At 40.8% G+C, this 27,763-nt stretch overlaps 1 protein-coding gene across 6 annotated transcripts in view; it reads right to left on the bottom strand.

Annotated features, from left to right (window-relative positions):
- The window catches only part of tenm1 (teneurin transmembrane protein 1), an 802,783-nt gene that overhangs the window by 254,396 nt on the left and 520,624 nt on the right, over positions 1-27,763 (bottom strand). For all 6 annotated transcript variants that reach the window (XM_072271295.1, XM_072271297.1, XM_072271298.1 and 3 more), the window contains 3 exons: positions 21,073-21,174; positions 17,325-17,519; positions 568-768 (listed from right to left, as the gene is read on the bottom strand). In XM_072271295.1, coding sequence (XP_072127396.1) covers positions 568-768; positions 17,325-17,519; positions 21,073-21,174 — 498 coding nt within the window. The remainder of the gene's footprint in view (positions 1-567; positions 769-17,324; positions 17,520-21,072; positions 21,175-27,763) is intronic.

The raw sequence follows: 27,763 nt of genomic DNA, 5'->3' as shown, positions 1-27,763 counted from the left end.
GTTTAAAAGAGTTCAGAGAAAATTTACGAGGATGTTGGCAGGACTCGTGGACCTGAGTTATAGTGAAAGATTGAATAGGTTAGGACTTTATTCCTTAGGACATAGAAGATTGAGGGGAGATTTGACAGGTATATAAAATAATGAGGGTTATAGATATGGTAAAAGCAAGCAGGCTTTTTACACTGAGGTTGGGCGAGTCTACAATTTGAGGTCAAGGTTAAGGCTGAATGGTGAAGTGTTTAATGGGAACATGAGGGGGAACTTCTTCACTCAAGAGGATGATGAGAGTATGGAATAATCTGCCAGTGCAAGTGGTGGATGTGGATTTGATTTCAACATTTAAGAGAAATTTGGATAGGTTCTTAGATAGGAGAGGTATGGAGGGTTATGGTCCAGGTCCATGTTGATTGGACTCAGCAAATTAAATAAATGGCCTGTTTCTATGCTGTAGTGTTCTATGACTTGATGAATCTAAGTAGCTAAATTTAGGGCCATTGTGTTACCAATACCTGTTGAGAAAGTTAAGGCTCCATATGGAATTTATGAACAAAATGTGCATGAATGTACCTGTTGAGCAGTCAGACCCAGTCCAGTTGAGGTCACAGTTGCAGGTATTTGTCTCTGGCAAGAAGGTCCCATGGCCTGAACATTGCTCATGACAAACGGGTGCTGGAGTTTCACACTTGAGTCCTCCCCAGCCAGCAGCACAGTGGCATTTACTCTGCACACACACACCATGTTCTGAACATGTCGGATCCAAACAGTCTTCTAGGGAATAAAATGATAGAACAACAGGTTGAGACAAAATAATCAACAAGGACTTGCTATAAAAACACTTCTCTAATATGTAGAAACTGATGCAGAATCAGAACAAAATCATTAATTATGGTATTGATACCACTTTAAAGAATCTACAGATAGTTTCAAAGACCATTATGCAGATCATTTTAAAGAGCAACAAAAGATTAGAGGAAGAAATACTTGAGGGGAGAATGGGAAACCTGGGAGCCTAAGAGTTTGAAGGCGGTGCTGCCAAGAATGGAGGAACAGGTCTGAGATTGTGTAGCACACAATTCTTATTGGGGTATAGGAGGTGGAGAAAAGATAGGGTGGTACAAAGGTGTCAAGTGATTTCAAAAGAAAGGTAGTAAGCTAACATGTGAACAGGGACCATAAGTGAGTGTAATTGGTGCAGTACCGCACTATAAAGTGAAAGTAGAAAAGATTGAGTTAAACTGAAGTTCATGGTGAAGCACGAAGGTCAGATATGACTATGTTAAGTCTCGAGAAGTAGGGACAAGAGATGGGCTAAGGCAAAAGCAGAGCCACCAAACGTTGCATAGAATGACAGAAAGAGCGCCAAGTTAGCGAAGCAGTTGGCATGATGATGTTACAGTTGGGGCATTCCGGAGTTCAGAGATGAATTCCAGCGCTGTTCTGGAAGGAGTGTCATGGTCCAGTCCGTTAACTACTCATTTCAGTTAACTTCCTTTTTCCCGTGTTTCACCGGACTAATTGATTAGGGCACCTGATCTTCATCTGAACCGGCAGGATAAATCCCTGGCTTACCGCTACTCGGGACTGGTCTGTTACTGTAGCCAGGGCGGCGATGAATGTTCCAAGCCACCAAGAATAAGGGACTGTTTTCACGAGCTTCTCCATGTCAAGATTCATATTTTCTGTCGTTGTTTGTTTTCGTCATTTTGTGTCCAGCTGACTGTTGCAGGCCATTTTGCCGCTGCTCTGAGCCGGGATGCGAGTGGTCTGTTATTGTTTGTTCTTGTCGTCCCGTGTCCAGCTGAGTGTAGCCGGCTGTTTTGCCGCTGCTCCGAGCCGGGATGCGAGTGGACTGTCATTGTTTGTTTTTGTCGTCTCGTGTCCAGCTGAGTGTTGCCGGCCGTTTTGCCACTGTTCCGAGCTGGGATGCTAGTGGTCTGTTGTTGCTTTGTTTTGAAGGCTCTGAGTCCCAGTCCAAGGCAAGGCTTTATGTCCAGTCAAGTGATTGCCGGCCGTTTGCCGCTTCATGAGCTTCTCTGTGTCAAGATACATATTGTCTGTTATTGTTTGGTTTAGTCATCTCGTTTCCAGCTGAGTAGGTCCGGTCGTTTGCTGCTACTCCGAGTTGGGAATTCTGTCTCTTCGTGTCCCAGTCCAAGTCCAGGCTCTGTGTTCTAGTCAAGTCAAAGTCCAGGTTCTGTGTTCCAGCCAAATCCAAGTCCAGGCTCTGTGTTCCAGTCAAGTCCAAGTCCAGGCTCTGCGTCCAAGTCAAATATAAGTCCTGGCTCCGAGACCAAGTCAAGTCCTAGTCTGTTTCCGTGTCAAGTCTCTGTGCCTGTGTCCTGCATTTGGGTCCGCTTCCTCCAGCCACCCTTTGTAACAAGGAGTGCCTATATGTTCTTCCTGTGGAATGCATAGGTTTTCCCTGAGTGACCAGCTTTCCATCCACAGTCTAAAACATACCAGGTAGGTTAATTGGTCATTGCAACTTGTCCTGTGATCAGATTAGAGTTAATCAGAGTTCTGGTGTTGCTGGAGCAGTGTGGCCTAAAATGCCAGAAGGACCTAATCCACGCTGTATCACTAAATAAATAAATAAGTGGTTGTTTCAAAGGCTGCTGAGCTGGAAAACCAGCGTGGGAAAGAATAGGGTTGCATTGCTTTGACCTGAAATGATGACGCAGGAGGGGATGGAATCAGTGACAAGTTTTTGATAAGGTTTAAGCCATCAAAGCTATTCAATACTTAACAGATCAAAATCCTGGCTCATCAAGAATTGACGTTGACAGATGATATTCACTTGGGAGATGTAGTGGAGAGATAGAGCTGGATACCCAAAAATTGCCAAAAAACAATCCATCCATCCATAAAAACAAAGTCAAATTCATAAATAAAAATATCACCTTTTGCCCTATTTATTTTTAAATAACTGCATATGGAATAAGTTGAGCTACAATAATGATCAGAATAATGACAGCAATATATATTTTCAGGGCAGCCTTTCTAATTTGGGGACAAGCAAATTGCAATTATTTCCAAGGTGGAAGTCATAGTTGAAGCTTCAATTCTATTCATTTCTAGAAATAGATATTCTTAAGCATTCATCAGGACAATATATTAGTATGGTAAGTAGACACCCAGGTTCAATCTTGAGCTCTGATGTTGTCTGTTTGGAGTTTGCCTGTTCTTTGCGCAACTGCATGGATTTCCTTCGGGTGCTCCAGCTGCTTCCCAAAGAAATGCAAGTTGGCCATTCGAAGTTGTACCTGGTATGCAGGTGAGAGATATAATTGATGGGAATAGGGGAGAATAAAGAATGATTGACGTAAATGGGTGTTTAATGGTCAGCATAGATACAATTGGCTTTATGAGTCTTTATTAGCTGGTTTCATGTTCAGTTTCCAGTATCTAAAATATTTTGTTTTGGAGCATATTAACAGAATTATCAGAAACACAGAATATATGACTAAAGTGATTTAAGGTAATTCATTCCAATCCATTTATTAGTTTGTGCACATGTGAGTCCTGGAGAAAATTTAAAATGATTTGAAAAACCTTCTAGAAGGGCTACAGATGGAATAATTGGCAGAAATACAAGTGGAAGTCAGTTAGATCTCTGTTAGGTGCATGTCTGTTTTTTGTTACAATTCTATTTTCAGCAAAATATTTTTAAACTGACATGAAAGATCAAAGTGAGACTTGATTCGAGGGTTTCTCAGAGTAGAAGTTACATTGTGTTACTTAACACTAAACTAACCACAACTTTGTGTCGTGAACTCACTGAATACCGTGGTTATCAAAGAGAAGAGAATTCCTCCCTAGCAGTCAGGTCTAAGTTAGCTTCCTCTTTGTGAAAGGGTAATGTCTAACACCCCTTGAACAATCCAATGCGATGTTGTGACTCAAAAATATTTTTGATAATTCTTTAATATGTGACTTCATTTCATTTTTGCTGAAGAGCAGTTAGATTATTGATAAAACGATAGCAAAAAAGAAATCTAAAAATCTTCAGTTAAATTGCAAGGGAGCTGCTTAAGGCTACTTTTTAATGCCTCAGCAAATCCTTTGTGGAAACAGGCCTATGAGCAAAATACTGCTGTTAATTATCCTGCTGGGATTGGGAAGAAGAACAGTCCGTTATAATAGAGAATGGAAACCTTATGTAACCAAAATCAATTAGGTCATGATTCACTAACAATTACCAGAAAACTTTTGACTTCCCTTGAGGGAGTCTGTGAGATATTCATTTTTCTTGTGTGTAACAAAGTGACAGAATGACTGTAATATTAAAACTGAAATTTAAAAGTTAGGATTATAAAAACCTCTCTGTAACTATTTTTCTGCTGCTGAATTTTTATCTGGTTCTAAAAGCCTCAGCAAATTAAGGTCTGGTGCAGTGAGATCTTCATTTAAAATCATATAAGCAGAACATTTAATCTGGTCAATAAAGAGACTGACAAATAATTTCTGTAATCCCTGCAATTCTCAGAAGATGGGGAAGGGGAGAGTGAGAATAGTACCAGAGACTGGGAGGAGGTAAGGGAAGTGACAAAGGGCTGAAAAAGATATAGTCTAATCGGAGAGAAGGGTGGAGCATGGAAGAAATGGAGGAAGGTGGGGAAGGGGACCTTAGGGAGCAGTGGGGAAAGAGAACCAGTGAGAGGTATGTATGAGTGACAAAAGGAGGGGAAAGAGGCATGTAGATGAGGGCCAGTTAAATCAAGAGGGAGGAGGAAAAGACAGAGAGGGAGCTGTTGAACAATAGTTTACTTTTGGGAGCAGTCCATAAGAAACACACTGGCTGATTTCTGGAGTGAGAAGACAGTCCAATCACAGATGATGTACAAAGGTACAACTGTATTCCTAAACTTTAGAAGAATGAGGACAGTCTCATTAAAATGTGGACGATCCAAAAGGGGCAGGACAGGATACCTGTTGAAATGTTTCCACTTCTGGGAGTCTTGAATGGTGGGACAGTTACAAGGTAAGGGGACAGTCACTGAGAGACATGAGAATTTCTTCTTGCAGAGAGTGAGTGAACCTTTGGGATTTTGGGTGTGGAGGCTGCAGGTATTTGAAAAGAGGTATTGGGAGGGGTATTGAAGACTATGTGAAAACGATGCGGAAGGGAGTTAAGGTCTGGGGCAGATCAGCCATGATCATATTGAAAAGCATGGTGGGCTTGAGGGTCCAAGCGAACCATATTTTTTGCGTCCATTTATTCTGATGGAGACTAATCTAATGCCATTGATCCTATTACCATCCAAGCTAAGTCTTCAGAAATCTGGAAAAAAACATAGAACCTACTTGTCCTCTAGAAAGTACAACTCACATTGGATAAACTCAGTGAGCTATCAGTGAGCTTAGCTACGGGTTATAAAATGATGGATGAAGGTGCAGGTATAACACATTTGATGCAGAATAAACATAATTGTATAGCAATGTTCTGTAGAGTTCTGCAGTCTGGGAGAGGTAGAGTTTCTACTAAGTATCACTTTAGTAGGATGAAGCATAAATGGCACTGTTAGCTGAGTAAGAAAATTAACAAAAGCAGTCTCTGAAGGAAATGTGTATGACTTCAGTGAAAGGAAGCATGGACAAAGTGTGAAGCAGATGTCTGATCTTGGCAGAATCTCTGGAGTTGCTGAGGTTTACTTGTTCTTACTTAATTGCTACAGTAAGCATTCGTACGAGCATTACATATTAATTAAAAGGATTAAATGTAGAACTAAGGCAGAAAAATCACATAGAACAATATCAGAGTCATCTTCTGCTGTAGATAATACAATGATATTTGGAGATATAGGGACTGCAGATTCTGGAATTGTGAGTAAAGAGCAAACTATTGGTGGATCTGAAGGTCAAACATCAAAGAGCTGGTTGACATTTTGGATCGAGGCCCTGCATCAAGGAAAATAGCTAGTATAAAGGGGTGAGAGGGATGGTAGATAAAGAGAATGGAAGGTGATAAGTGGAAGTAGATAGAAAGAAATGATGGGCAAGTGGAACTAGGTAAAGAAGGGAATACGACAATTTTGCCAAGGGAGATGAAAATCAAGTGGATAGCAGTGTGGGTGAGCAGACAGAAACAGGTAGGGTAACAAACTTAAGTAATGGGGGGTTGGAGGGGAGGAGATGGGTGTGGTGGTGAAATTGAAACCGTGTAAATAGAAACTCAGCAACTTCTCTTCTGTAGCATTCATGTGTAAGGTTTTATTTCCAGCATTCAGCCCATTTTGGCTGAAGGTTAAACATTGTCTGTTTAAGAGAACAAGATGAGATGCACAGGAGGATTAATCAACAAACTGATGATATAGATTGTAAGAAGGAGGTAATGAAGAACAAAGTGGACCAATTATAGATCATACTGGGAGATTAGCATCTCACTAAAACCTTTCCAACTAGAAAATGAACAAGTAACCATAGTGCGAATTTTTCATTTGCATAGGAATGTATCTCTAGCAGGAGGAAGCATGCTTCCATGGTTCAAGATTTAAATATTGCTGACTTCTGTGGTGGTAGTTAGTATGGTATTCCTATGCTACTCAGTTAGCCTCGCCCACATGGGAGGAGTTCACACACTGTTCAAGCATAGTTATCAATAAAGTTCAGTTGAATATCCTGCATGCTGGCTCCTGGTGTGCTCTGCACTATCCCTCAATATCAAACACAATATCATGTCAGAAGTAGTTGATAATCAATGAATTGGTGCTGCAGACTAAGTAAGATCCCAATCAAGCAATTCGTATATATTTATGAAAAATATCCGGAGACTTATCAACCTAAACATCCTGTGCTAGTTGCTAATCGTGTGCACTACCTGAACTCAGAACTAGCCAGCGTTGCTCGGCAATGTCTTGAAGCTACAGCCAAAAGTGGATGAACTGTAATAATCTGCGAGCCACTGGCCTGAGAAAGTGCACAGAGATATAGACACAGCAGAGAAGGCAAAGAAGTCAGTCAAGCTCTCATGTAGTTGAAATAAATAAAATAGTAAATAGACAAAAAAAAATGGAAAAATGGTTCAAATACCTGCCGTACCTATACCTACTTACCTAATAAAGCACATTCCCCTCCCCTGAGACATTTGATTTCTCTAAATCAGGGGACTTTGAGAGATGGCTCAGATGCTTTGAGAGAATTAGGGTTGTAAGCCATCTCACTCAAGCTTCAGAAGAGCATCAAGTAAGCACACTGATATACTACATGCGCGACTAAACAGACAACATCATGGGTGGATTAGGACTAACATGCTTAGAAAAAGGAGTACAAAACTGTGCAGGACAAATTCAAAGAGTATTTCACAGGGAAGTGAAATATGATGTATTAGAGGGAAAAGTTCAACTCCAGAAAACAGGAGCCAGATGAAAGTGTAAATGACTTCATCACCGCATTGTATCACCATGTCAGATTACTGTGTGTATGGAAACCTGAGAGATAAACTCATTAGAGACAGGATTATTGTTAGGCTACTAGACACTAAATTGTCAGCAAGACTTGTGTTGCAGTCAAATCTCACACTAGAGAAAGCTATTACTATGATCAGGCAGAGTGAGAATGCTCATCAGCAACAGGCATGAAAATGATGCTGAGTTAAAGCTAGAAGCTGTACACAAAGAGTACAAACAAGGTGCAGTCAGAAAGACTACAGAAGGAGGTGACAGTAGAGTTCAGCTCAAACAAAACAGACAAACGAAACAAAGAGCAGGTAAAATGTCCAACTACAGGAGATGTGGCAAGTCTCCATTCCACATCAAAGGGCTCTGTCCAGCAAAAGAAGTGAAATCCCACCAATGCAATAGAGTTGGCAATTATAAATGCCAGAGTCACTCATACAATTTTTCAGGAGGTCAAAGAAGACCATAATTCAGATGAAGAGAGAACTTTCCTTGGGGCTTTAGATTCCAATAGACAAGGCTGGTGTACTATGGTTCAATTGCAAAATGAGGCAGTAACATTTAAAATGGACACTGGGGCACATGTCACAGCCATCCCTAAGTGTCTGTTCACAAAACTGGTGAAGAGAACAGGCATTAAATTAAACCCAACAAAGAAAGTGCTTGTGGAGCTAGAGAAATATAAGCTCAGTATGAAAGGAATATTGACTACTAACATCCATAAAACTGAAAAACAGTTAAAAGAGGATGTCTATGTTGTTCAGAATCTCTTCTCACCACTACTGGAATGGTATATCATCAAGAAGCTGATTCTCATTACAAGAGTGGATTCACTGAACAATGTTCAATGGCAGGAGAAGTACCCAGAGTTGTTCACAGGCCTGAGGGTGCTGAAGGAAGAGTACCTTATCCAACTGAGACCAGGAGTGACACCCTACTCTCTGACCACAGTGGGGTGTATACCAGTCCCATTGATGAACAAAGTCAAAGCTGAACTTGAGAGAATGGAGTCGCTTGACATCATAACTATAGTGAATGGACCTTCTGACTGGTGTAAGGGCACTTTTCTGTTTCCAAGCCAGATGGCACAGTGAGGATCTGTGTTGATCTAACAAAGCTGAATAATTCAGTGAGGTGTGAGAAGATTATTCTGCCCTTTGTTGAGCACACATTGGGTATGCTGGGTGAAACAAAGTTCTTCACCAAATTAGATGCAAATTGAAGGTTCTGGCAGATCCATTTAGCTCCTGAGTCACAGAAGCTCACAGCCTTTATCACACCATATGGATGCTTTTTTGGCATCTTATCAGCCCCTGAACTCTTTCAGATGAGTATGAAGCAAATTTTGGAGGGACTGAAGGAGTAGTCTGCCATATGGATGATATAGTCATCTTCGGAGGCTCAAGTGAGAAACATGATAAAAGAGTGGCAGTCACCTTGGAGAAGCTGGAGCAGGCGGGAATCATCCTGAACAAAAAGAATTGTGAATTTGAAAATTTGGAGGTGAAGGCCTTTGGCCACCAGCTGTTCTCAGAGGGAACTCAACCATATTCAGGAAAACTGACAGCAGTTTGGAAGATGGAACAAACTACGAATCTATCAGAGATCTGCAGTTCCATTGGCAGGGCAAACCAGCTGGGAAAGTTCATTACGGGCTTGGCAGATAAAACAAAGCCACTACATGATGTTCTCTCCCAGAGAAATGTTTGGACCTGGGATGCACCACAGGAAAAGTCATTCCCAACACTTAAAGCAAAGGTTATCTCTCCACCAACATAGGCTTTCTCTGATCCAAACAAAGCAACCAAAGTCTCAGCAGATGTCTCTTCCTTCGGCCTATAGGGAGTGCTCATGCAATACTACAATGGTGTATGGAAACCAGCGCATGTGCATCAAGAGCACTGACTCTTACTGAACTACATCATGCCCAAATCGAAAAGGAGACGCTGGCTCTCTTATGGCCTTGTGAACACTTCAGCTGCAACTTGATAGGCACTAGATTCCTTCTTGAAACACACCACAAACCACTTGTCAGCCTGCTCAGCTCAAAGCACTTGGACAGCTTACCACCACATCTGAAAAAATTCAAAATGAGGGTTGTACAATGCTGTTATGACATTGGCAAATCTTGTATTAAACCAGACACTTAGTTGAGTATGCCATGTAAAAGTGAGTGGACAGAAGCTCACCCCACCCTCCTGAAAGATACTGTACCTACATCTACTAAGCTCAGGTACGTGAAAGCTTTCCTGTATCATAGAGCAAACTGGATGAAATTCGCGCTGAGTTGAAAAAGGACCAAGCCTGCAGCAAGGTTATGCAATACTGGGAGCATGGTTGGTCAGGTGTTCCAAAAGGAGATCCAAATGCAATGTTAGCACTCATTTCGAGAGGACTAGCATATAAACATAAAAATGTAACTTTGAGGCTTTATAAAGCACTTGTGAGGACCCACTCAGAGTATTGTGGGCACTTTTAGGCCTCTTATCTAAGAAAGGATGTGCTGACATTGGAGCAGGTTGAAAGAAGGTCTAGAAAAATGATTCCAGGATGGAAAGGCTTGTCATACAAAGAGCGTTTGATGGCTCTGGGCCTGTACTCACTGGAATTCAGAAGAATGAGGGGGTGACCTCACTGAAACCTATCAAATAGTGCAAGGCCTAGATAGAGTGGATGTGGAGAGGATGTTTCCTATGTGTGGGAGTTTAACCAGAGCACACAGCCTTATAATAGAGCATTGTCCTTTTAGAACAGAGATGTAGAATTTCTTTGTTAAGAGACTGATGAATCTGCAGAATTTGTTGCTACAGACGGCTGTGAAGGCCAAGTTATTGAGAGGTTGATAGCTTCTTGATTAGTCATGGCATGAACGGATATGGGGAAAAGGCTGGAGGTTGGGACTGAGAGGGAAAGTAGATCAGCCATGATAAAATGGTAAAGCAGACTCAATGTGCCAAATGACCTAATTCTGCACCTATACCTTATGGTCTTATTACCTTATTGGCTTGAAAGACACACACACACAATTCTTGCTGCTAAAAAGCTCAAGACTTGTCATTCCTGTCTTGATGCATGCCAAGATAATCAGTCATATCCACCAAGGACATCAAGGCATCGAAAAACGTCACCTAAGAACAAGGCAATACGTGTGGTGGCCTGGTCTGAGCACACAGCAGGAAGATTATGTAAAGTAATGTGAAACATGCAGAAAACTGCACAGAGATCATGCTGAACCTTTTATTCCCACAGAATTCCAAGACCTTCTATAGCAACTTGCAGGCACGTACATTTTCGAACTGAAAAGAGACAAACATCTTCTCACTGTGGCTTACTACTAATAGAATGTTGTGGTGTCCAAGCTGTCCTCTACATTCTTAGCAGCAGTTATACAGCGCCTGAAAGCTGTATTCACTTGCCATGGAATACCAAAGACACTTGTATCAGACAATGGTCCATTGTTCAGCTGCTCAGATTTCAAAGCCTTTGCTAGCAAGCATGCATGATCTCAGACATGGAGCAAAATCTTTGTGCCACTCAGGAGTGGTGAAGCTGTCTGGGTTTCAGACCAGTTTACCAAAGGAACAAAAATCCAGTAGCATGTACCATGATTGTTTGTGATCAGAACATCACAATGAGAAATTAGGCAGAACAGGCATGTGCTTGTGCACCTTCAAAGTCTACAAGAGGTAGAGAATTAAATAGAGCGGCCTAATTCTTATGACGAGGACCACTTACCTGAGATGGACACACCTGCTCAAGAATCTCCATCTGCTCCAACACTTCCAGGAACCTCTACCAGATTGGGTAATTTATCTGTCCTACCACAGAGATATACTCCGTAGACTAATGCCTTACAGCAAGCGACTAAAGAGGCAGAATAATCCTTTCACTTTGCCAGAGTGTTCAGATACTTGACCCAGCCCTCCATTACATCCAGTGATTTTTTAAAAAATGAGTTCTAATGTTGAAAACATTTCACAAAATTAGACTGTTGTTAAAAATAAAAGGATTTGGTGAAAAAAGGGAGGAAAACAAAAAGAGAGAGACATTAAAAACAAAGAGAAAGACAATTATAATGTTGACAATTCTTTTTTATGTTGATGTAAGGAGCATAAGTTATGTGGTATGGGTAAAGTGAGCTGAATTACTCAATTTTATTGACTATAATTTTAATGCCGTTCCATAGACAAAAACACAGAACATAGAACATAGAAATCTAGAACACATTACAGGACCTTTGGCCCACATGTTGTGCCGACCATGTAACCTACTCTAGAAACTGCCTAAAATTTGCCTAACACATAGTCCTCTATTTTTCTAAGCTCCATGTATCTATCTAAGAGTCTCTTAAAAGACCCTATGGTATTCTCCTCTATCACCATCACTGACAATGCATTCCACGCACCCACCATTCGATGTATGAAAAACTTACCTCTGACATCCCACTTGTACCTACTTCCAAGCACCTTTAAACTATGTCCCCTCATGTTTGCCATTTCAGGCCTGGGAAAAAGCCTTTGGCTATCCATACGATCAATGCCTCTCATCATCTTATACACCACTCATCTTCCATTGCTCCAAGGAGAAAAGGCCACGTTCACTCAATCTATTCTCATAAGACATGCTCTCCAATCCAGGTAACATACTTTTAAATCTCCTCTGCACTCTCTGTCTGGTATCCACATCCTTCCTGTAGTGAGGTGACCAGAACTGAACACAGTACTCCAAGTGGCATCTAACTAAGGTCTTATATAGCTGTAACATTACCTCACAGCTCTTGAACTCAATCTCATGGTTGATGAAGGCCAACACACCATCCGTCTTCTTAAAAAATCTGTCAATCTGCGCAGCAGCTTTGGGTGTCCTATGGGCATGGACCCCAAGATCTCTCTTTTCCTCTGCATTGCCAAGAATCTTACGGTTATTGTTATATTCTGTCTTCAAATTTGACCTACCAAAATGAACTACGTCACACTTTTCTGGGTTGAACTCCATCTGCCACTTCTCAGCCCAGTTCTGCATCCTATCCATGTCCCGCTGTAATCTCTGACAACCCTCCAGACTATCCACAACACCTCCAACTTTTTTGTAGCAAACTTACCAACAAACCCTTTTACTTCTTTATCCAGGTCATTTATAAAAATCACAAAGAGGAGGGGGTTCCAGAACACCACTGGTCACTGACCTCCAGCAGAATACAAACCATCTAAACTACCATCATTTGCCTTCTGTGGCCAAGCCAATTCTGGATCCAAAAAGCAAGGTCTCCTTGGATCCCATGCCACCTTACTTTCTGAATGAGCCTTGCATAGAGTACCTTATCAACAATTGCCTTACTGAAATCCATATACACCACATCCACCGCTCTATCTTCAATATGTTTTGTTAGATCCTCAAAGAACTCAATCAGGCTCGTAAGCCACAACCTGCTCTTGACAGAGCCATGCTGGCTATCTCTAATCAGAATATGTCTCTGCAAATGTTCATAATTCCTGCCTCTCATGATCTTCTCCAACAACTTCTGAATGTTAAAAGGCCTGAAAAGATTAGATATGGCAAATTTATTTCCCATGGTAGAGGAGTCCAGGACAAGAGGGCATGACTTCAGGATCGAAGAATGTCCATTTAGAACAGAGATGTGGAGAAATTACTTTAGTTAGAGGGTGGTAAATCTGTGGAGGCCAAGTCATTGGGTGTATTTAAGGCAGAGATAGATAGGTTCTTGATTAGCCAGGGCATCTAATGGTATGGAGAGAAGGCAGGGAATTGGAGATGACTGGAAGAATAGGATCAGCCTATGATTGAATGGCGGAACAGACTCAATGGGCCAAATGGCATACTTCTGCTCCTATATCTTATGATCTTATGGTGTTAACTTGCCCACCACTGAAGTAAGACTCACTGATCTACAAATGCCTGGGTTTTCTGTACTCTCTTTCTCGAATAAGTGAATAACATTTGCAACCCTCTAATCCTCTGGTACTTCTCCTATCCTTATAGGTAATGCAAAGATCGTTGGTAGTGGCTCAGTAATCTCCTTCCTTGATTCCCACAGTAGCCTGGGGTATATCTCATTTGGACCCGTCGACTTATCTAACTTATGCTTTTCAAAGGCTCTAGGACTTTAGAAGTACAATTTTTTTTCAGAAAAGGGAGATGTGGTATTTAGTAGATAATTTCTATGCCACTTAATTAGCCACTCCCACACAGGAGGAGTTCACACTGTACAAGCATAGTTACCAATAAAGTTCAGTTGAATATCTTGCATGCTGGCATCCTGGTGTGCTCTGCACTATCCCTCAATATCAAACATCACCTACCATGGAACAATTTTCTAATATTAAGGCTTTTCACTTATGATCATGGTGGAAAATAGATCCCAGCATAAAATAGTGATTTTTATGTTCATCAGAAAATAATTATCAAATGATGTTTGCATCAAGGGCTCTCATCAGAGACAATGTTGGATCAGAATGTTATACCTGGAAAAGGAAAACATTGGTTTATGCTAATCAGCCTTCTCAGTCAAGGTATGTCTGTCTTTCAAAGTGTTTGGAAGGAAGATCAGAATATGTTGGTAAATAATTGAATGTGACATGTAACAGTGCAGAGATAATGCCACGTATTTTAATTTATGATGCAATCTTACTTGGAGATATATGGAATGTCTGGCTCTTAATGAATTCAAGCAGTTATCACTTGCCAACGATTACAATATACTTGAGTTTCTAAAATCAATGAATGATTAGTTTCCTCCATTACCCTCCCGCACCAAAGATTTTGGAATACTGCTCAGTATTACAAATAACTCTTCACCCTCAGAGTCCAGGCAGTGAATGTTGTCAGGTTATTTTAATTATAGAGGGGAACACAACAGAATGTAATTTAATTTTTACCTGATGTCAACAAATATGCACGCTGCACAGAGATTGCTAGGTAATAACTGGTGAAATAGTTCTGGAATACTTCCCTTTTCCCAAAAGGTAAACAAAATGTCAACTCTAGGTTCAAAATACAGCAATCAGTTTTGGTTTCCAACAAATTTAGGAGAGTAAGCAAACATTTTTTAATGTGCCATCAATGCTAACACAACAAGAACTACATTTTATCTCCATTGCAATCAGGGAATCTGCAAGCACTGTGTTTCTTAATTATTATATGATATGAAATAGCTTAGGCAACTCACAAAGGCCTAGAAATTGAGCAATCGATTTTTCTGAGTTGAAACAGCATTTGTGAAAAATTGCATGAAGAGCAAAGATTTTACACATGAGAGTCAGGGATCAGCTCATAATGCCACGCTGAAACTGATATTGTTGACTTCAGAGGGATATCTGATTGCAAAATTTTCACAGTTGTTGCAATATGATCTATGTTCACTGTTTTTAAAGGGATCTGCTGAATTAGAAGCAACACTTGCAGCAATGAGGCATGCTGCCAGTGAGTGGATGGATGCTCCAAGGTTTGAGAGGGTGTTGGGAGAAGGCTTCCAAGGAATCAGAGAAACGTGAACAGGTTGTTGAAGAACAGTGCCCACAGAAGGAAAATTGTTTGCTCATCCATGTATACTGAGGTGGTGGTGGGATGGGGATAGTGCAGGAAACAGCTACAGAGACAACCAGACAAACCCTGGGAAGAAGCTGTCAGGGAGGTCTCTATAAGGACAGGAGAGCTGTCTGGAAGTTTCAGAATTCAGGAAGTCTGAGAAGCAGGCAAGAGATTTTGGCCATCCTATTTAATTTATTCTTGTGGGATGATGTCTCTTCTTGAGAATTACGTTCTCTGATATATCATTGAGCAGCAAACTGTGAGGTGTGTTAGATATTAGCAGCAGCAGCTTGGGATGATCCTGTTGCAAAGAACTGGAGATTACCTTTCTGGGCCCAAATCAAATCAGGAGCAAGAGAGGAAGTGACTCATAGGTTAGTGGGTGAGATTTAAAAAGGAGTGGTCATGGGCTTTTGGTGTTTTCCAGTGGCCCAATCAAATTGCAAAAGAAAAGGCAGGGACAAATGGAGTGGCCATTCTTGGAGTGGACCAGTATTAGTGGGGAGACTTTGGCAAGAACAGGCTTGGGCGAGATAAGTTTCTTCTTCTTTATTTTTCATCTGTTCATACATAGTTAGAGCAGTGAGGGTGGCTCCAGGGGCTGTGTTCTCTTCTTTGTGTGAGGTGTGGGAATTCGGGGAGACTTGCAGCCTCCCAGATACCCATGTCTGCATCAAGAGCTGCAAGCTGCAGCTCCTCAGAGGACGTGTTAAGAAACTGCAGATGCAGCTCGATGACCTTCGGCTCATATGGGAAACTGAAGAGGTGATAGGAGCTACAGGGAGGTAGTCACCCCTGAGTTGCAAGATGCAGGGTGAACTACAGGAGAGGGAAAATAAATGAGCGGCCAGTACAGGGTACTCCTGTGGCTGTTTCCCTCAATAATAAGTATACCACTTTGGATACTGTTTGGGGGGCAAACTACCAGGGGGAACTGCAGTGACCGGGTCTCTGAATCTGATGCTGTGGCTCAGTAAGGAAGGGGGAGAAGGTGACTGCAGTAGTAATAGGGGATTCCGTAGTTAGAGGAGCAGACATGAGACTCTGTGGATGTGATAGGGACACCTGGATGATAGTTGCCTCTCAGGATGCCAGGGTCAGGGACATCTCAGATCGGGTCCAGGGCATTCTAATGGGGAAGGGTAAGCAGCCTTTGAGGAAATAACAAGCAGTATAGACAAAGAAGAATCAATAGATATTGTGTACTTAGATTTTCAGAAGGCCTTTAACAAGGTGTCACACTTGAGGCTGCTTAGCGAGATAAGAACCCATGGTATTACATGAAAGATAGTAGAATGGATAGAGCATTGGCTGATAGGCAGGATGCATAGAGTGGGAATAAAGGAGCCTTTTCTGATTGGCTGTCGGTGACTAATGGTTTTCTACAGTGGTCAGTATTCAGACCATTTCTCTTTACGTTATACGTCAATGATTTGGATGATAGAATTCATGGCCTCTTGGTCAAGTTTGCAGAAAATATGAAGATAGTTGAAGGGGCAGGTAGTGTTGAGAAGGCAGAGAAGCTGCAGAAGGTCTTAGGCAGATTAGGAAATGTGCAAAGAAGTGGCAGATGAAATACAGTGTTAGGAAGTATACAGTCATGCAGGGAATAAAAGCGTAGATGTTTTCCATACGGGGAGAAAACTCAAAAATATGAGGTGCAAAAGGTTTTAGGACTCCTTTGCAGGATTCCTTAAAGGTCAATTTATAGGTTGAAACGGTGCTGAGGAATGCAATGCAACATTATCATTCGTTTCAAGAGGACCAGAATATAAAAATAAGGACGTAATGCTGAGGCTTTACAAGGCACTGGTGAGGCCTTACTTGGAGAATTGTGAACAATTTTGGGGTTCTTATCCAAGAAAGGATGTGCTGACATTGGAGAGGGTTCAGAAGAGGTTCACAAGAATGAGTCCAGGAATGAAAGAGATATCATATGAGAAGAGTTTGATGGCTCTGGACATGTACTCACTGGAACTTAGAAGGAAGAGGGGGTGTCTCATTGAAACATATTAAATGCTGAAAGGCCTCGATAGAGGATGTTTCCTACTGTGGGGAAGCCTAGAAGCAGAAGGAACAACCTCAGAATAGAGAGATGTCCATTTAGAATGGAGATAAAGAGTAATTTTTTTCAGCCAGAACGTGGTAAATCTGTGGAATTTATTGCCACAGGCAGCTGTGGGAGCCACGTAATTAGGTGTTTTTGGGTGGAGGTTGTCATTGTCTTGATAAGTCAAGACATGAAAAGTTACAGGGAGAAGGCAAGAGAATGAGGGAATGGATCAGCCATGATGAAATGGTGAACAATCTTCTCAATACTGTTTTCTTTAAGACTTGTGAACAATCTTCTAGCCAAAAACATTTTGTTCCAGGTTGGCTCACCTTCCTCACAACTTTCTCCACGATAGCCAGGAATACAGATGCATATCCCTGCGACACATGTGCCATGACCATGGCAGCTTGGATCAATGCACTGATCCCCTGGCACATCACATTCTGGCCCCTTCCATTCATTGTGGCATAAGCAGTGACCTTTCTCATACTGACCATTCGCACTACACAGGACAGGGCAGGAGTCTGCAAAAGAGAAAAATATTAAACCTACAAGTCTTAAAAGAAAATAGTATTGAGCTTTTGGAAAGCAAGTTAACTCAAGTTAAACAACTCTGCTTATTTTTCTGGGTGCCCATTACAAAATTCATTCCCTCATTTTTTAACAGGGCTTTAGTACCCCTTGGCAATTTTTTCCAGAATAAATCTCCCCTCATATAATATTAGATTTACCTTTCCCATAGTGGGGTCAACCACAAGCTACTCTAAAAAGCCGTCTTGTGGGCATTCTACAAACCTGACGTATTGGGAACAGTTTTTGGGCCCTTTATCTAAGAAAGGATGTGCTGACATTGGAGAGGGTTCAAAGGACATTCACTAAAACGATTCCAGGATGAAAGGCTTATCATATGAGGAACATTTGATGGCTCTGGGTCTTCACTCGCTAGAAATTAGAGGACTGAGGTGGGATCTCTTTGAAATCTACTGAATGTTGAAAGGCATAGATAGAGTGGATGTGAAGAGGATGTTTCCTATAATGGAGGAGTCTAGGCCCAGAGGGTACAATGTCAGAATAGAGGGACGTCCATTTTGAACAGAGATGAGGAGGGATTTTTTTTTAGGTGGTGAATCTGTGGAATTTGTTGTCACAGGCAGCTGCGGAGGCCAGGTCATTGAGTGTATTTAAGGCAAAGGTTGATAGATTCTTGATAAGTCAGGGCATGAAAGGTTAAAGGGAGAAGGCAGGAAAATGGGGTTGAGAGGGAAACTGATCATCCACGATCAAATGATGGAGCAGACTCAATGGTATAATTCTGCTCCGATGTCTTATGGTGTAATAGGAAACATCCTGTCTGTGTCCATTCTACCTAGGCCTTTCAATATTACGTATGCTTATAAGACTGCATGCCACACCGACTTGCCAAAGTGTTGCAACAACCCTGTTATTTGGAAACTTTGAATTTCAGTGTAAGTGTGAATATTTGCTTATTTTATTTTCAAATACTTTTTCCTCATTGCTGAAGGACATGATTCCTTGCCAGTTCAGAAGGAAAGGCCACCATTCAGCAACCTAATCCAAGAAACTCTCCTTCATCAATAAGGCACTGACTTCTTGAGACCAATGGTGAAACTACGAATGAAATCAAATAACAGCTAGACCTGAGATCATACTTCATCTGTGTGGCTTAGCTTCTTACTGTGTGAACTAAGTGACTCAGGAGTCTTGTTTTAATCATTTTACACCATTTGTTCATACTGCATTATGAATGAGGAAAGCTGAACACATTGCCAAACATAAGATCAGAAGAAGTAGGATTAGCTCACTTGGCCTCTATGCCCTGTCCTACATTCGACAAAACCACAGCTGATATACTACCTGAATGACATTTGCCCACCCTATCTTCATATCCTATTTTTTTCTGATATATATAAAATTCAACTGTTTTCAGTGTACGGGTTTTTTTTGTATGTTAAATTTTAAATGGCTTCTTTGTTATGTTAAACGCTGAGAAAGTCCTTCCCGCTAGCAGTTTGTTGAATCACGTTACTGATAAGAAGATGTTATGAACCAATTGGGATAGTTGTTATGTTTTTGGTGTATTTGTAAGTTATTGTATGCGCGGGGTTTTGGAGCAGAAGGTGGGAGACAGAGACAGAGAATGGACCAGGTGCTGTGAGTTCGCTAACGGGGTCGGACCCCGAGAGGGGCGTTCGGCGAGGAGGGGAGATGGAGACGGACTCGTGTGAAGCGTTTGGTTGACCACCGTTGTTGGTCCCAGGCGTCCGGTTGAGGAGGTCCGAGGGGTCGCAGGGTGAAGAAGAAGGGTCCTGAGCTCCAACTTTTTTGTGCATGAAGAGATTGAACTTTGTTAAGTGTGGCGCCTTTTATTTTCCTTTTATATTTTATTCTCTATTAATTATATAGCTCCAGTAATATCTATAAACTGTAAATCATTTAATTGTATCTGGTGCATTGTCTGTTATTTGGGCGGGGTGGGGTACATCACACAGCATCCACATAAACTAATTACCCAGTTTGGCGGGGCCGAGGGCTGTTTCCCTAGACGACAGCGAGCCGAGCGACCCTGAGGATGGCCAGGGGGCTACATCAGTTTATAAAGTGCAATCTTGTGACTGAGCCCATGTTCTTCAATTCCCTTAATATCTACATATATTTAATGAAGCCTGCCTTGAATATAGCAAAACTTGGGAGAATGACTGTAATTAACTCAAGGAAGTGAGGACTGCAATATCGATGTAAGTAAGTTCCCATGAAAAAAGACCTTTGTCACCAAATTCCCCAATCACAGAAGCTAATAACTTTCACAGATATCTCAATTCAAACCAAGGACTCAAGTGAATTTGGTACAATCGTTCTCTTCATTGAAAATGATCTTCATGTACTGAGATGCAAGGAGGAGCAGCATATGTGAAATCTCCATTTCATCATTCGTGCTAAATATGTTCAAAGGATCATCCACCTATTCCACACATTCAATATGGATTTCATTGGAGCTAAAAATATGGAAGGCAAGTACAATTAATCACACATAATCTTGCAGAGTTTAAGTAACCGAAGGGTGTGATCTTTAACGGAAGGATTGTTAATGCAATGTATTGAAGTGTGTATTAAGAGGAAACTATAAAAGCTGCTGAATACTTCTGGTACATCTTCTATTTATGAAGTCCACAGACCAAACTTGCACAGGGTGACAATTACCTCACTCCAGCAGGCTAGCAATCACTTCAGGTTATGCTCAATAAACAGAACAAAGAGAATAGAAAAGCCACTGGTGAAGAAAATTGGTGTTAGTAACCTTCACAGTGAGAGGGAACACAGTTCCTCTCACAGAGAAGATGTTTAAATCTCCTACTACCTTTTGCACTAACTTCCCTGTTAAACTTAAACTTGCTTAAAATAATATTCCTTTTGACATAAGATTATAGTTCTGCAGATTTTCTTTCCTATTCTTTCTCCTGAGATACTTGTTTACTTTGTATTAAACATAATCTGATCTGCGAGAGTCAATACAGGAACCACAACTCAGGCTGTTGGGGATATTTTCCTTTAACATATGTATTCCTTTACAACCAGCTTTGAGCTGAGTGAAAGAATATAATAAGCAGACTGGCACCAGATTTAACAAATTGTCCATTTCAGGTGCTTAATTAGTCTTTTATGTAGGAATTTCCAAATCTCTGCCAAAAATTAATCACTCTGTCCCAACAGATGAATGATTTGAAGGGATTGTTGGTCTTGTTTTTGGGTATGAGTAGGAATCAGTTTCATTTGTACCAGTTTATACTTTTGGCTCCTTGTAGTATGATCCACCATGTTCAGAGCCCCTTGGTAACTTGTATGTGAATGCAGCCAATTTAAGAACTATTGCCTCAGTATTACTTTTCCTGGATGGCAGCAATGCTGGCAAAGTAACTTTTATTGCCGACTCTCACTGCCCTGGCAGATAATTCCCTAATGCCTCTCCAACGTGTTCTAGTTGCTGTGCAGTTTGATAAATAACAGCTGTATAGTACAATACATTCACGTTTACTCTGAGCTTGTCACAATTGGTTTTACCTCTTGCACAGTCAGGCCCAACAAATCCTGGAAAACATTGACAGCGGCCAGAGATGCATTCTCCATTCCCATTACAATTGGTGGTACATTCATCCATTGATTCTAAAGGCAATGAAAATAAATGTTCCATGGTTACCTGAGGGTACAAATCCACTTCCATTTTCCATTAGAAAGGAGGAATAAAAAGTGCCTAATCAGCCAAAATTAAATTTACCTCATTCTGGTGTGTATAAAAAGAAACTACTGAGTGAATTCAATAAATCAAGCAGCATCTGCAGGGGCAAGGAATTCTCAATGTTTCAGGTCAAGATCTTTCATGCACTGTCTAACTGTGGCATGCACCTGACTTATGATGCACATTCATCAAGACTGGGCTGAGCAACATGAATCTTCATAATGATTTTTCCTCGACACTTCAGTCAAGGGCTATTCATAGACGATATTTTGAATACAATATTTCCACTTCTGGTGTTGCACCAATTTTATTTCCCCCAAGGAAAATCTACTTTCTAATCATTTTTCAGTCTTATTTTTTTTCCTTTCCTATTCCCCATTTCTTTGTAGAATCAAGACAGTAAAGTTAATTAACTAGAGAATGGATTGGGACAGCAGTGCAATAAAACATTTGCAATTCCAAAACAACATAAAACAGGGGGTATAGATCCACTTGTTAATGAAGACCTAGGGCATCTTGAGAGAGAATCTAATGATCTGCAGAGTAAGGTCGAAACAATTTAGGTTCAAAGTTCAAAGTTACCATTATACTATCACACAGTATGTCAACACTATACCACCTTGAGTTTAGTTTTTGCAGGAATTTATCGAAAAATAAAGAAATACAACAGGGTTCGTGAAAAAAATACATACATTTATGAAAAAAGCATACATAAACAAAGATTAGCAAACAGCCAATGTGCAAAGGAAGACAAACGGTGCAAATAAGAAACACAATAATGCGAACATGAGTTGTAAAGAGTCCTTGAAAGTGAAAGTGTAGGTTGTAGAATCATTTCAGAGTTGTGAGTGAAGTTATACACTCCAGGTCACCTCTCAATTTTGAGGCTGTGCCCTTTAGTTCTGGATACCCCCACCAGAGGAAACATGCTCTCCACATCCACCTTATCGAGTCCTTTCAACATTCAGTAAGTTTCAATGAGATCCCTACGCGTTCTTCTAAATTCCAGTATGTACAGGTCCAAAACTGCCAAACACTCCTCATATGTTAACTCCTTCAATCCCAGAATCATCCTCGTGAACCTCCTCTGGATTTTTTTCAATGACAATATGTCCTTTCTGAGATAAGGGGCCCAAAGCTGTTCACAATACTCCAAGTACAGCCTGACTAGTGTCTTACCAAGCTTCAACATTACCTCCTTTTTATATTCAATTCTGCTTGAAATAAATGCCAACATTGCATTTGCCTTCTTTACCACAGACTCAACCTGTGAATTAATCTTCTGGGAGTCTTTCACAAGGACTCTAAGTCGCTTCGCATCTCTGATGTTTGAATTTTCTCCCCATTTAGATAATAGTCTGCACTATTGTTCCTTTTACCAAAATGCATTATCGTACATTTCCCTACATTGTATTTCATCTGCGACTTTTTTTGCTATTCTTTCTATTTGCCTAAGTCCTGTTGCAATCACATTGCTTCCTCAGCACTACCTACCCCTCCACCTTTTGCCGTGTCATCCTCAAATTTTGCTATAAAGCCATCAATTCCACTATCTAAATCATTGACAAACGATGTGAAAAGTAGTGGTCCCAATATTGACCCTTGTGAACACCACTAATGACTGACCAGCCAACCAGAAAAGGGCCCCGTTATTCCCACTTGCTGCCTCCTGCCCGTCAGCCATTCCTCTATCCATGCCAGTATATTTCCTGTAGCACCGTAGGATTTTATCTTGTTAAGCAGCCTCATGTGAGGCAGATCCTCTGACGTGTTAGCAGCAAGGAATTTAAAGCAACTCCACGTCCGATCCCCAAATGTGGACTGACTCATAGACCTCAACCTCCCTCCTGTATGCTGATTTTTCACCACCTTTTGATTCGGCCAAAAACAGTGATGTTCACAGCAAACTTAAATAAGGAATTTGAACTATAAGTAGCCTCACAATAATAGGCAATAAAGAGAGCAAAGCTGGAGGCTAAGCACACAGCCCTGTAATGCACTTGTGCTGATGATGAGTGTGGAGGAGATGCTGTTGTTGTTGCCAATCTATATTAACTAAGGTCTGTCAGTGAGGAAATCAAGGATCCAGTTGCACAGGGAGGGATCGAGGTCCATGGTTTTTAGCTTATTGATGAATTTTGAGGGGGCAGGAGTGTTGAATGCTGCACTGTAGTGAATGAAGAGTATCCTGATGTATGCATCTTCATTGTTCAGGTGTTCCAGAGCTGAATGGCATCTGTTGTTGAACTGTCGTGGCGGGAGGCAAATTGGAGCAGATTCACTCCTCATATGCTTTATGACCAATTTGTGAAGCATTTCATGCCAGTGGATGTAAGTGCTACTGGATGATAGCTGCTGAGACAGGTTATCACATTTTTCGTAGGCATTGATGTGACTGAAGCCTGATAGAAACAGGTGGTTACTTCAAAGTAGGAGGCTGAAGATATCCATAAACACTCCAACCAGTTGATTAGCGCAGGTCTCCAGTACTCGGCTATTTCTGTAAAGCAGGCCGATTTCCGTGGATTCACCCTCTCGAAGGATGTTCTCACCTAGGCCTCAGAGACTGAAATCACAAGGTTATCAGGAGATGCAGAGATTTGTGAAGGTGCCTCCATATTTTGACGGTCAAAGTGAGCATTGAGTTCACCTGCGACGGAAACCTTGCTGTCATTTATGTGGCGAGGTTTTGCCTTATAGGAGGTGATGATATTCAAGCTCTGTCACAGTTGTCAAGCATCCCTTTATGATTCAAGTTTAGTCCTAAAGTGACAATTTGCATGTGAGGTGACTTTCTGAAGAACAAACCGAGACCTCTTTTACTTTCCTGGATCTCCGGTCCTGAACACCACCAATCTAGTTCTCAGCAGATTACGAATCTTTTGGTTCATCTAGGGCATCTGGGTAGGAAGACTCTGAATGGTTTTGTGGTGATGAATGTCTTTATAAAGTCTGCGACAACTGTGGCGTATCAACTCACGCCCTCTGATTAGTCCTTAAACATAGCCCAGGCAGCAACTCAAAGCCATAGCCGCTCCTCTTACTCCTATGACCATCTCTTTGGTGTCCTTTTCTCAGGTGTCCTGCTCTTTAGTCTCTGCATATAAGCAAGTAGGAGGAGGACAGCTAGATAATCAGATGCCCTGAAATCTAGTCAAAGGATGGAATGGTAGGCATTCTCGATGATAGTGTAGCAGTGGCTGAGTGTGTTGGGTCTTCTCGTGTTGCAGGTGATGCCTTGATGTTAGTTGGGTAGAGGTGCAGGTCAATTAGCTATTCATCAATATTAATCATTTGTATTTATCACCAAGTTAAGCTAACAATAAACATGAACAAGTAAAATAATAATAGTGAGGAGTTTTACTTTCCAAGACTTTCTGTAGTCTTTGGTCCATTTATAGCTAAACAAGTTGAGGTAAATCTTCATACAATCATTAAATAATTGAATATTTGCACAGCATCTTATTGAAGATATTAAATAAAACCTTGTAATAAGTCTGAGCAGTAACTCTAAAGTGTCTTTGGACATGTATGTAGCTAAAGTCATTCAACACAGGATAACTCCTTCAACCAAGTTGCAGCAAATTTTACGCTGGCTCACAAATATTGCAGGTAGGTTTTGGTAAATGCATTTGTACAAGTGATCCTCCTAGAAATTGTAGCATGATTGAAAAATTAATGGTTATTAATTCAATGAAGTGGCTAAGTATTCTGTTTCAATTAAGAAAGGGCACAATTGAAAAAAAAAAGTTTTCAAATATTGTTCCAGAAAGACAGAATAAAATAAAAGAGAAATATACTTGCAAGCCAAATGATTCTTGAGGACAATGATGGATGTTATATTCATCTAAGAAAAGCAAGTGTTCAGTGCAAATGTGAGAACTGGAGGAGATATATTGTTGTGAGTTAGCCCATTGCTAAAAGCCTTGGTAAACCTATCAATAGTTGATTGTGCAATCTAACTCTTTTTTAGGGTCCAGAACAACAATAAAAACACAATGTGTGTTTCTATAGCATCTTTTAATGTAGTAAAATGTCCCAAGGAAGTCCATGGGAAGATGATTAAAATAGGGTATTAAGCAATAAATGGAGGAAGCTTTGAGGGGCATCTTAAAAAAAAGGAAACAGTGATAAAGGGAGCGAGAACTAGAGAGGGAATTTCAGAGCTCAGGGCCGCGGTATCTCAAAGCATAATTGCCAAATGTGAAATAATTAAAATCAACATGTTCAAGAGACAGAAATTAGAGAACATTTCTCAGTGTACTGAAGGACAGAAGGAGAACCCAGACATAAGGGCTGTACAGGGAGGGATTTAAAATCAAGTGTGAGATTTTTACTTGAATTAAGAAAGATTAATGAGCAAGCAGAGGGATAGCATCAGAGTTAGATTTGGCAGCAAAGATACAGGCAGCAATTTTTTTTTTTTTGGAAAAATACAATGTTATAGAAGGTAGGATTTAGGAAACCAGTTTAGCAAGCTTAGGAATGAGAAAGCCTGGAGGTAACAGAAGCACCACATGGATTTCAGCAATAGGTGAACTGTGGCAGTGACTGAGAGGGGCAATATTACTACAAAGAGCTAGTAGGTGTATGAAAAATTGGAGGGAGCCAAGTAACAGATCCTTGAGGAACAAAGAGATGCCTGTGGGGGGATGGTGGACCTTTTTTTGGATGCAGTGATAGATCAGAATCCAACCAGGTGAGGGTAGTTTTATGCAATTGGATAATCTGAGACAGGCATTGAGGGGCATTGTATGGTCGACTGTATCACACACCACAGAAAGGTTGAGAAGTAGAAGAAAGTGATCAGGAAGTTCTAAAACTTGGGATCATTCTGCAATTGGATTCTTAACTTCCTCTTTGGAAGACCTTGGACCACAGATTGTTGATAACATCTCCTCCTCACTGACAATCAACACATACACACCTCAAGGATGTCTACTTAGCCCACGGCTACATTCATGACTGTGTGGCTAGGCACGGCTGAAACACTATATATAAATTTGCCAGTGACACTGTTGTTGTTGGCAAAATCTCAGACGGTGATGAAGAGGCATACTGGAGTGAAATGGATAGGCTAGTCAAGAGGTGTCACAGCTACAACCTTGCACTCTAATTCAGCTAGACCAAGGAACCGACTGTGGATTTCAATAAGGAGAAGTTGGGAGAACACACACCAATCCCCATTGAGGGGTCAGTGGTGGAAAGGGTGAGGGGTGAACAGTTTCAAGTTTTAGGGCATCATAATCTCAGCTAATCTATCCTGGGCTCACCCCAATGATGCAATCCTTAAGAAGACAGGCCAGAGGCTATACTTAATTAGAGCTTGAGGAGATCTGGTATGTTACCAAAGACTCTAGAAAATTTTATAGATGTACAGTAAAGAGAATTTTGACTGGCTGCATCACCATCTGGTATGGAGATGCCAATGCATTGGATTTTAACAGGCTTCAGAGGGTTGTAGTCTCAATCAGCTCTGTCATGGGCGCGTCTCCCTACCATTGAGGACATCTCCAAAAGACATTGCCCCAAGAAAGTAGCATCTGTCACTAATGATCCTCACATTTTGGAATGTGCCTTCCTCTTATTACTACCACCAGGGAGGAGATACAGGAGCCTGGAAAAGAGTAAGCAGTCAACATTTCAGGCTGAGACCCTTCTTCAGGACTAAGAAGAGAGGAATCTAGAGGAAGAAATCTGCCTGTGCAAGCACTATCTCTTTTTATTCTTGATAATGGAGATACCCTTTTTGGGTGGTGTATACTGCCATGAATTTTGTGGACAAGATGTCCTGCTGGTGGAGTGAATGCATGTTAGATGGGCTAACACTTTTGAAAGGATAACTGACATTATTTTTCTAATTTCCAACTACACCTCTGCATTAGGAGACCCCTCCAATAGTGAAATTGCATCAAGAATTATTCATGAGGATAAGATATTTTGCCTAAAGTGACACTGATCTAGCTGAAGAGAGCATATTACCAAAATGATTAGATTGCACTACTGAAGACAGACCATACATTCCAAATGGAAGATTAAATCAATTTTGAGCTTTTTGAGATTCATAATATCAACTACAATGTTATGAGGAGTCTGCTATAACTAATCAACAAACCCAACTTGAAATGTGACTTCACAAAATAGCATGGGGAATTGTATCAGTATGAATTAGTTAACAATTGAAAACATATTTTATTTAGTTTGTTTTTTTAGCTCTTGATTAGAAAACTGAAAATTCAATAATATCAACCAATCTTTCCAAATGATTGAGGTTATGTCAAATATTTATAGTTGATAAAATTCATCACCAAAGGTTGGCTACGGCTTGTTAATCAGAAAGGAAATTTATAGGCTATTGCAAATAATTATTAGGTTCATCAGCAAAACAATGGATAAATGATGAATAATGGACCAATTGATCCTTTTTCAAAGCACTTATATTAAAAAAACAGTGCCGAGGTGACTGACTAAAAGTTGATCCCTTTAGCTGTAATTTAATACAGATATTGAATAATT

The sequence above is a fragment of the Mobula birostris genome, chromosome 10, assembly GCF_030028105.1.
Source record: "Mobula birostris isolate sMobBir1 chromosome 10, sMobBir1.hap1, whole genome shotgun sequence".
In the NCBI taxonomy this organism is placed as follows: Eukaryota; Metazoa; Chordata; class Chondrichthyes; order Myliobatiformes; family Myliobatidae; genus Mobula; species Mobula birostris.
This window is presented reverse-complemented; position numbering and strand designations above follow the sequence as displayed.